This window comes from Stigmatopora nigra, chromosome 22 (assembly GCF_051989575.1).
Source record: "Stigmatopora nigra isolate UIUO_SnigA chromosome 22, RoL_Snig_1.1, whole genome shotgun sequence".
Classification (NCBI taxonomy): domain Eukaryota; kingdom Metazoa; phylum Chordata; class Actinopteri; order Syngnathiformes; family Syngnathidae; genus Stigmatopora; species Stigmatopora nigra.
In genome coordinates this window covers 2,517,450-2,528,376 of record NC_135529.1, presented here as the reverse complement: position 1 = coordinate 2,528,376, position 10,927 = coordinate 2,517,450, and the positions used below count along the sequence as shown (strand labels likewise).

The 10,927-nt window shown below is 37.9% G+C and overlaps 2 protein-coding genes across 3 annotated transcripts; one reads left to right on the top strand and one right to left on the bottom strand.

Annotated features, from left to right (window-relative positions):
* Nucleotides 1-127: 127 nt before the first annotated feature.
* LOC144180908 (zinc finger protein 367-like) lies at nt 128-4,148 on the top strand. 2 transcript variants are annotated; one of them, XM_077709063.1, is made up of 6 exons: nt 128-343; nt 439-660; nt 1,131-1,281; nt 1,369-1,488; nt 1,908-2,046; nt 2,131-4,148. In XM_077709063.1, exons 2-6 carry the CDS (start codon nt 484-486, stop codon nt 2,393-2,395), a joined length of 852 nt encoding a protein of 283 aa, XP_077565189.1. In that variant the 5' UTR covers nt 128-343; nt 439-483; the 3' UTR covers nt 2,396-4,148. The 2 variants fall into 2 exon arrangements, with proteins under 2 accessions (XP_077565189.1, XP_077565188.1); XM_077709062.1 differs by having other exon boundaries at nt 128-660.
* A 3,598-nt stretch (nt 4,149-7,746) lies between these two features.
* LOC144215505 (vasotocin-neurophysin VT 1-like) lies at nt 7,747-9,759 on the bottom strand. The gene is made up of 3 exons (XM_077744480.1): nt 9,570-9,759; nt 8,492-8,696; nt 7,747-8,396 (listed from the first exon to the last, which is right to left on the bottom strand). The coding sequence occupies exons 1-3, from the start codon at nt 9,705-9,707 to the stop codon at nt 8,260-8,262; spliced, it is 480 nt and encodes a 159-aa protein (XP_077600606.1). The 5' UTR covers nt 9,708-9,759; the 3' UTR covers nt 7,747-8,259.
* Nucleotides 9,760-10,927: the final 1,168 nt, after the last annotated feature.

Below are 10,927 nucleotides of genomic sequence, written 5' to 3'. Positions count from 1 at the left end.
GCAAGAGGACTTCCTGGTTACTGTCCGCGCAATTCGCTAAATGGTCCATTTGAGCTCTTCCCATTGGTCAATTTGGCACGTGTTCGATATTTTCCGAAGATGATTGGTGCATTTACTTGTCGGGCGCGATTTTGCAATGCGGTGCAATCGCTCGTGTGACGCATACGGCTCAAGACTGCGCCAGCGGCGGTACCAGATTTGTCATATTTAACTTTTTCGAATAATCGCAAGATAGGGACGCCTTTTTTATTTTACCAACTGGAAATGAAGAACGTATTCACCCCGGATTAACACGGCGAGGCATTTTTTAAGATTGATATTTACCCTTTGAAGATAACAGACGGTAAAGACTTTTTTTTATATAATTTGCGATCGTTTTTGCATACAATGAGCGACGGCAAGCATCCTCACGTTATATTCTGCAACGACTCACCTAAGAGGGTCCTGGTGTCCGTCATAAAGACTACTCCGATCAAGCCCCAAATGACCGAGGCCATGACGCCAGCGAGTCCGGGATTCAGCGATTTCATGGTTTACCCGTGGAAATGGGGTGAGAATGCCCATAATGTCACACTGAGCCCCGGTTCGCTTAGTGGGGCTTCGTCTCCGGGCGGGACGGCTGGAGATCCAGACGCGGCTACTTCACCCGATCAGAGCAAGGTACCGCCAAGTACATTACTTTTCCTATTTAATGCGAGTACGAGGCATAGTAATAGCATGGCCATATTGTAAAAGGGAAATGCATTCAATATGAACAATAATGGGGTCACTTTAAATAAACAATCTTGCCATAGGGTGTGTCTTGGTGGGGTTTAAAGCCTTTCTGGCTGCTATCATGACGTCTAGACTGGCGCCTAAAAAAATACCCGGAAGTCGGGAGTTCACGTTGCTGCTTCGTTGCAAATCTCGCGATATTAGAGACAGACTGTTGAATGGAAGTGTATGCAAACATGGACTGATTGCACTTAAATTATTTGTTGAATTGAATGATTGTATTGTCACAAATTTGTCTGAAGTGCATAAATAAATAACAATAAATAATAAATAAGTAGCTATCTCAATATTTTCTGTGTAAAGGCACATTTTGAATATATTGAATGATTTCATGTTATCTTTGGTGTTGTATTCAGGATGGAATCCGCCGAGGACGTCCTCGAGCCGACACAGTTCGGGAACTGATTAACGAAGGAGAGACGTCTTCCAGTCGTATCCGCTGCAACATTTGCAACCGGGTGTTCCCCAGGGAAAAGTCTCTCCAGGCTCACAAGAGAACACACACGGGTGAGCATAAATGTTATATATCTGTCAGGGCCTTCTATATACAAAGAGATTGACAACATTGATGACCCTGTGCTTTCCTTCTTCCAGGTGAGCGTCCATATCTGTGCGACTACCCAAACTGCAGCAAGGCGTTTGTCCAGAGCGGTCAGCTGAAGACCCACCAGCGGCTACATACGGGAGAAAAACCATTTGTCTGCTCAGAGAAAGGTGCAACCCAATTTTTTATTAATTGATCTGGCTGTCAAAAATTGAGCATAAGCAAAAGCTAGCATCCCACCTGGTGGAAAACCAAGGCACCCAGTCATGCCAAGCAAGAGAGATGCTTTTCTGGCAGTCGTATAGTTAAATTTGTTTGCATATTGACTCATTCTGTCTCTTGACAGTGCTTAAATAATAAGAGCCTGCTGTATTATTTTGACGAGATACAAACAGAATGATGGAAATTAAATTGGGAATATTTTTTAATTGAGTGGTTCCTTGTGTGCCACTAGAGGGCGTCCGTTTACCATACAATTGCTGGGTTCAACAATCAAGTTCAAGTGAAGCTTTCCTGTTTTTGGGTGTTTGTGACTTTGGGCCAATTGAACATCTTGAGGTGTTAATTGAATGTGTAATTTCCTTTTCAGGATGCAGCAACCGGTTTACACACGCTAATCGTCACTGCCCCAAGCATCCATTCTCCCGCTTGAAGAGGGAGGAGCCAAAGGAAAGCACTGGCAAGGCACAATCTGTGGACAACAAAGCAGTGGCAGAGTGGTTGGCAAGGTTGGAAAATTACAACTTGACCGATCGTACCTTCTGAGAAGATTTTATAGCTCGAGTTGATCTAATTGTGATGGCTCCTCGCAGGTACTGGCAAACCAGAGAGCAGCGCGCCCCTTCCACCGCCAAGGCGAAAGTGCAGAGCAAAGGCAGAGTGCATGATCAGGATCAGGAGCAGCGTGACCCAATGGAGCTTCTCCAATGTAATGAGGAGAAAGGTGACGATGGAGAGGAGGAAGAGGAAGAGAGGGGCAGCCAAGGGGTTGCTGCCAAGCGTCGCCTCCAGGAGCAACGAGAGCGTCTCCACGGTGCTCTGGCGCTCATCGAGCTGGCCAATAACCTGTCTGCCTAAGTGGCGCCCCTTTTCCCTTAATCACTTCTGTCCAGCCCCGGTCCGCCTTCCTACCATTATAGTGTGCTATATGTAGCTAGACCACCTTCAAGCGCATATCCACTAGTTTCTTGTTGACATTGAGAAAAAAAATTGAGATTAGTGTTGTCAACTACCCCAGGAAGGCTAAGCTAAAGCACCTTATTCAGCTTCCATTTATCCTTTTTAGGCTGCTACTGTAGAGGTAACTTAATGAAGAATGTCACTCTTCTTTTCTGCCTTTTAAAGGGGATCAAGGAGTTTTTTTAAAAATTGTTTTCTTTTGCACTTTGATAAGATTTTTTTAAAGAGATGGCGAATGGTTGTAAATATGGTCGCAAGATTTTCTAACAGGGTGTATGTCTCACAAGTCCGCCACGCGCTTCTTCTCGTGGAGTCAGACTTTGTGTGAGGAGTTTTTTAGTGTGTTTGGGGGTGGTCTTTTGAAATAGGTGGCGTATCCCTTCCTGTGACTGGCTGATGATTGTTGCAGCCCAAGTCCACTTTTGACTGCCTTTGCAACTTTCACAGCATTCGATCAGCGTCATTTAACCATGTGCACTTATAACCATTTTTCACCAAGCAGTAATGCAATGTTAAGCTTTTTATAAATTATTTAAACTGATTGGCAGGCATGAGCTTCCATGAGTCTCCATAAAGAATGTTTCAGTTTGGATTAGATTACCCCATAATCAGAATGACCTTTCATCAGCAGTTAAAGGAAGAGCGTCATAGAACAGCATGCAACAATGTAGTCGTTTTTTAATAGTGTTTCATTTCTATTTGTGGCACTTTTTTGTTTTAGTCATGTTCAATTGACTCATCACAACATGGCATTTCTACAATTCTGCTCCCCAATCAGGAGAGACCTGCTTTTTCACTGGGTTACCAATGACAGTGTTGAAGTATTGAATCTTTGCTGATCACAGTTCTATTTTTTTAATCTGTTTCATTGCTGTCATCTTTTATATTAAAAGGTGACAAATTGATTTGAAAGGCTCAATTTGTGTAAGGTGATTTTGTTCTGATTTCAAAACTGAACTTTCTTGGCTCTTATCAAAAAGAAAATTGAAGCACTTGTGTTTTTTTTTTCTCTTTTAATTTTTTAAACATTTGGGATTATGCTTGCAGTTCTGTGGGTGAATTTGGAAAATGGAGGGGCGCCTGTTCGTCTCAAACTGGTTGTTTTTGTAGTGCTTGCTAGGTTTTATGTTTTTTCTCTCAAGCAACACTACATGAAAACACTATCAAGCTTCCTAGTTGCTCCACTTTTGTGTGTTTTTTTGTTTGTTTGTTTGTTTTTGTGTTACTGCATTAGTTAGTGTTGCTCCCCAATACCCCGGATGTCATTTAAGTGATGTATCGGTGCAACACTAAAGGCATTTTTAGTGATGTGGAAATAACCTGGAAATTTAGTCACCAAAATTACGCCTTTGTGTTTGAGTATTTCTAACAACTAGATTGTTTTTTTCTTTGAGTGTCTTTGGATAAAATTATGGCATTTAATATATATACAGATTGCTAGAATTTTGATTGTGCAAAATTTACCAACAACTTTGATGTGGAATCTTATAATCAGTTGTCATGTACACATAATCCACACATTTAAATGGTTCTTGCTTGCTTGGTATAGGTTTGTATGATAACTATTACAAAAAAGCTTGGCTTCTCTTAACAAGCTTTACAATCTTATAACATTGGTGGTTTTTAATAAATGTTCACACATCCTAAGTTATTGTTATTGTTGTTGTTTTTTTGTAAATGGAATGTTGAACATGTGGCAAGTAATAATACTTTTTGTGCTCACCTGGTCAGTTTCACACAACAGATGGATGATTACCTTTTTACTGTTCACAGTAAGCTTATTTATTAGACACGTCATCAGTGTATTCTTGCATTTATCAGCCCCTCGACCGGTGGTAAGTGGAGAAATATAGCCACACAGAATGATGGAATATATCACAAGAACACAAACATGAAAAGATAGCACCTGGAATTAACTTATTGCATCCACTTACAGCGAGAGACGTCCAATCTATTTGAATTAGGAGGGGCAAAAAAAGAAAGGCCCTGTTGATGCCAGTCAAAATGTACCAGTTCTCGACTATCCAAGCCGAGATGCTGTTGATTGATGTTCAACTACTTTTTTTTGTCTGTGACTAAACACATTACCATGGAAACTGGAATTGAAAATGAAAATCATTCAAAATATATTTGTAAGTGATCATCAAATATACACTTGCATAATATTGAAAGAATTGAGTTTTTTTGTTTGTGTGTGTGTGCAGGAAAATGATTACAAAACAACAAGAAAAAAGAGTTAAGCATTATAAAAACAAGGACATATCAGTAAGAAAAGCTATGATCAGAAATGTTAATTCAATTGATTGTTTATAAGTCAGCAATAATGTAAATGAATTCACATGATTACTATCCATAGACCATAGACTTGTCAGTGTGTTGTTCCCAGCCTTATCTGCCTCATCTTCAGAACCCTTCTCAGCTCATTTTCCATGTTGGTCCAGACACCCACATATAACCTGCACGAGAAAAAGAAAAAAAAATCCTTTACAATACGGAAGTACACATTTTAATAGGCAAATTATTTTATGTATGTATTCAAGTATGGAAACTACTTTTGAAAAATGGTTAAAAATGCAAATGACCACTCATGGCCACCACACACAGGATGGAGAGAGACAGCAAAAATTTCCACATTAAATGCATAGAAGTTGTGACTCTTCAGACAAAATATTATTCAATGTTTTCTTTTAAGAGTTATTAAGAACATGTTGGAGCTTACACGAGAGCGTCGATGTCACAGAGTCCAGTGCTGTACTGCATGTACCATCTTTGGACCTTTGCAAGCACTTGCTTTGGAACAGTATTTCTGGTATTAATACAGCATTTGCTGATACCACCTTGAATTGGAGAACAAATGGAAGGCATTTAATCAACGGACAAGAAAATAAGATGGATTTGTGTTGAAAAAAAGACCTTGTATCCGGAAAATAAATCAAAACAAAGTCAACATCTATTATCCCATGATCATCATTAATTTTAAATTACTTGTTATTGTTCACTCAGATTGGCCAGCATATTTAAATTGGCTCAATGAGTGTAGAAAAAAAACTCCTTACAAAGATAATAACTTGCAATTTTTGTTTGACCCTTTCAGTAAGTTATTTATATAGCAATGTATTATGTTATTATTGGGATTAGTAAGGAGAGAACAGACTAGTACAGGTTGATCTGATATAATGTAGGTCTAATTTGTTGATCCACGACATTAATTCAGTTACATTATTGACTCAAATAAATGTCATACATGCTCCTATTTGCATTTAAATGCAATTAGCAAAAATATGTAAATCTACCTTTATTAAAAATGTACCTCTGCTCACCTGTGAGGATAAATGACATTGAAAAATGAATGAATGGATGCATGAATGAATGGCCATTCCATAAAGTTAGTGTAAGGATGCAAGTTTATATATTATATATTCCTTCATTCATATATTGAACTGTTTATCCTCACAAAGGTTGCAGGATATAGATTATTTAATGAAACAAAAAAAAATGCTATTTCAATAAATGGGAATTTCTCCATTCTAATGAACAATTCTAATAATCACATTATATTTTGTTCTGTTCTATCATTTAGTTTCCATAGAACTACAACGCATACCTTCAGTGGAGCTGATGACCAAAGCGACGAGGCAAAAGGTCAGCACGACTGCTTTAAGATCCATAATGGTAGTGCAGGTGAGTTAAAGTAAATAAAATGTGCTAACATGGAAAATGTGGTCTTCCACCTTTTTATACAACCCCTGAGCACCTGGCTATATAGTGAGGCAGGAGGGGATAAAAAAAAAAAAAAAAAACACTCTAACAGGCGCTGACATGTGACAGGTAAATTGACGGAAATTTTCAAGTCAACCGTTTTCACATAAATTAAAGCATTAGACATGACAGGCTTGATGGAAAAGTTATAATCCAAGGTTGATTCAGAAATTCTCTGGCAGATAATATTGTGCACTTTTAATGAAAGCATTGCTCAACTTTTGACATTATACTCACGATATCTAACGATAATTCAATGAAGCTTAAAATTCACTCCCATTGATGATGATAAGAGAAGTCCAATCCATTTAAATGAATTGGACCTCATCACATTACTGCTCCATATTTAGTTACACTCAACTGAGATTCTTGGCTTTACTTTAAATAAAAACATAAGCAATCAAAAATGCATTACCACTAACTTTTTTCATAACCTGGCTGAACTTGTCCATCGAAAAAAACAAATCTGATGTCAATCTCAAATCTCAGAATCAATCGCTAGTATATTTGCTTGCCTGAAGCAATAAACAAGTCTAAACAAGCCATAAGGATAAACAACATTTTTTCAGATTTCAAACAATTGTGGCACACATGCCAACTTGTTTTAGAACACTGTAAGGTTTATGGAAAATATATTTGTTTGTTTACCACAAAATTCATCACAAAGTGGACTCGACATAGTAATTGTTGGCTGTTATTGTTCTATGCTGTCTAAAATTGTCAGTAAAAATACAGCCAGACAAAAAATACTGAAGTCCCTAAAAATTGTGATAAATAAAGTATATATGGGCTTTTTTTTTTACTGACCAAGAATTAAACTGTGTATCACCCTCGTGGTCCCCAAACACTAAATTCTATTAGAATAAATAAGCTGTATGAGGTGCAGGTGCTGCTGCCTTTACAATAGCCTTTTGTACAAAAAAGTTGGACTGAGTACAAATATTCTTACATTTTCTACTGTAATCCCTTGTAATAATTATTAACGTGACTTCAAACTTATCCGTTGCATTCCAACTGGCCCCAGTCCAATTTTTCAGTTTGATCAAACTGGGACCACAACAACCAATATCCCCACAGGCAAACACCGGGTTTTATCTGTGGACACGTTGAAACACACCTGCTCTGACATTTTGGCGGGCAACTCATTAATTAAATAATTTCCTTGATTTATAACATTAAAAGATATTTTTTCATCCATCCAGCCCTTTGCTATCAAGCCTCTTTTGAGTTTCAAACCCAGAACTTCAGAATTCAGTAATTTTTGATATCGTGCAGAAATTAGATATATTTCTTCATTTAGAATCCGTGATCTTTCTTATCTTTTACTGAGCAATTATTGTAAATGTAGGCTGCAGTGCAACTTAATGAGAAACCAACCTTTGCATCTGTACACTGTATTTACGACAAATGGCGGCACCATTTGCACCTTAATGGACAAATACAACACAACGTTTTTGAAGATACACTTTTAATAGTTTTCCCCCATTTACAGTATCCGCTGCACAAACGGTCCAGGCATCGTAAATCATCTAAAATTAACGTTTTATCTACTATTTACAACAATAATTCATTTTTAATATCATGTCAAGAATAGTGGTATGATTTACAAGCGTATTTCTCCTTTTAAGAATGTTAATTTTCTTAACCACAATCTTACGAAAGATTATGGCTTTTACTTGAGTCATTCCCAACCAGCACAACAGAAAATTTCCCAATTCAATCCAATTTAATTAAAAATGATTGACTGCGCAAATACGTGTGGATTGATTTAATGCATTTTGGGGGAACACTGAATTAACAGAGTGTGGGTTTCAGGCTGGGAGTCTCAAAATAACTTGAAGCAAGCCTATCTGTCTGCATTCAGCTAAATGGAGAAGAAATACGCTTTTTAGGTACGCAGTTGGAGTTAGAACTTTTTTTTTTTTAGGTTTAAATGATCAGAACATTATGCCCCCGTCTTGCAGGCCGGACAGATACTTTGCAATTGATGGGAGATATAGTGTTCAGTACTCAGTCTGTCCTCTGGTGGCTACATGGAGCAGGCGTAGAAGCGCTTCTGTAGGTGAGCTCCCTGCAGAAGGTTGGGCTGGATCCTCCATTTCAAACTCCCCGAGGCAGGAGGAGTCCACAGCACAGCTCTCTGCAAACATTGGGGAGTAAAGTGTTCTAACCTCACATACAAAGAAGGATTCATTTCACATTCTTTGCAATTATTATTATTATTATTCTTTTTACCAGAGTTGCAGCAGACTCCCGAAGCAGCACAGTGAGCCCCATCGCGTCCGCAGGGTCGGCCCCCAGTCTGGCAGGGTGTCAACAGGTAGTTTTCCTCCATACAGTGGGATGTTTCTTGAGATCCCAGAATGCAACCGAAGCCCTCCACACAGCAGATGTTAGGACCAAAGCAGCGGCCTCTTTCCCCAGGGCCGCATGACATGCACTGTGAGGCACGTACAGGGGAAAAAAATGGTGTTGTAATCATTTGTTTCCAAGTTTTAACTCAATTTGGACTGTGAGAACAACAATGGGCTAACTCAATTTTAGCCAGAAGTATTTAAAAACTAAATAAAAAATATTAAAAAAGGTCAATACTGCTCTACATCAAAGGCTGGCTGCAATTTTGACTATGAGGGTGTGTATTTTAGTATTATTACTCACCTTTCATTAAACCATGGGCAATTTGACAAGTTTACTTTGGGACTTTGACAGCAATATTGTGCTTAACTGTTACAAATTGTCAATGGGTGGCAAGAATTAAACTGAAAAATAGTTTCATGCTTGAATTGGAATAAAATGCAAGATACTACATTATTGTATATTTGCTTATTTAGACATTTTGATTAATTATTCATTGGGATTTGAAATTTTAATTGCTATTATTAGATATTTCAAGAAGAAAACAAGATTTTAAAATTAATCATTGAAAAGTCGAAATTAATTTTGATGTGTACATAAGGTTTTATTGAAAAAATAAATCCTAAATTTCTGTATTTTCTGTTAGCATTAAGAAATGGCCTTTACCAATATCTTAAGGCAATTTAAACAGTTACTTACAAACCAATTTTTATTAGTAGCCGTAATTTATCGAACAACTGTTACTATATGACCCTAGAACATTTTTTAAAATGTAGTTTTATCACCTATTATTAACTATTTGTAAAATTGCAACATTTGGAACAAATCACAAACTATAATACTGTCTGTACCTCCATAAATCTGTTTTAAAATGTTCAGCAAAATTCAATGATGGAAACAAGCATAGAAAATCAAAGACTTGTTAAAAGATAAAGAAAGAAAAGTAAAAGCTGCCTACTTGTCTGAGTCCATGAGTCTCGGCCAAGGCTCTTTTTCCTCCCCGTGGGCAGTTCTGGATGTAGCAGGCAGAGGAGAGGGCTGAGGCTAGGGCGAGGAGTCCCAGGACGAAGAGGGGGAGAACAGAGGAGCGAGCCATCACTGCTGACTGGAGACAGATGAGCTTAGCTGGACTTTTGCTTGTTGTAGACTTTACGGCGTGCTGTCTCTCTTTATAAATGTGCGATTGAAATGCTCTGTGACGCCACAGACGCGCCAACGAGGTCGAGGTAGATGTGTTTGCGCATCACTTAGCCGCTCCGGCAGAAAATGTTTTTGTCTGTATTCAATAGGCAACAATATTCAAGTTGTGGGTAAAAGGACACATTGTTTTTTGTTTTTTTTTACCGTGAAAGCAACCTCTTAATCAAGACTTTCTCAGTCATTATTGAGCACTTCGTGATCAAGCAGTCCAATCAACACCTGACTAATTTATGGGATAATCTCAAGGTCAGAAACGGATTGACCCATGTTTTGTTTCAATGACTTGAAATGATCCCAACACAATTACCATTGTAAATCAACCTGTCTTACATGCTATGCATTAATGTTCACTGATTATGTGTTGTCTTGCTTATTAAGAGTTAATGCTTGAGCATTTACTCACACTTGTACTTTGCATTTAAGTTGAATTAGAAATAATTTGAGGGGGAAAAGACAGTAATTCAAGTCCTGATGAAATTGAAATTTAAGTATTGCTCAAGAAGTATAAGTTATTTTCAAGCTTTTCTAGTGTTACTCAATCACAATAGCCATTTTGATCACTTAAAGCAATGAGGATCGGCATTTCAGGATGCAAACAATGAGGTGGGAAAAAAATACAACGTTAGGATTGATGCAAAGTGGTAAACAAGGCCAGACACCTGATCTCAGATCTAGGTAATGGTTTTCCAGCCACAATAGTTAGTAATGGTCTTCTGTATTCTTTAAATTTTGTCTTTTAGCAATGCATTGCATTGGATTCAGGTCAGGTGAGTAAATTGGCTATTTCATAATATTACACAAAAACTGTTGTTGCACTAGGCTTTAGGCTACAGTTCATTCTTGGTTGGCCAGGTTTCCTCAGGTGAATTACATTCTTAATGTGGCTATTTCAAAAATAAGCGCCAATGTATTGCATGCAATACAAAAAAAGAGAATTTATATTTTTAGCAGACACCATTTTGCATGAAACTCCCATAGAGCGGATGCAGGATCATGACCTTAATTACGCTTGATGTTACCAAGGAGACAAAATGCTTGTCAATGCAGTTGGCATTTTTTATGTTTTTTATGTACAAGTCCTGGTGTCACTTGACACTTTTTATACACTTAGTGGCA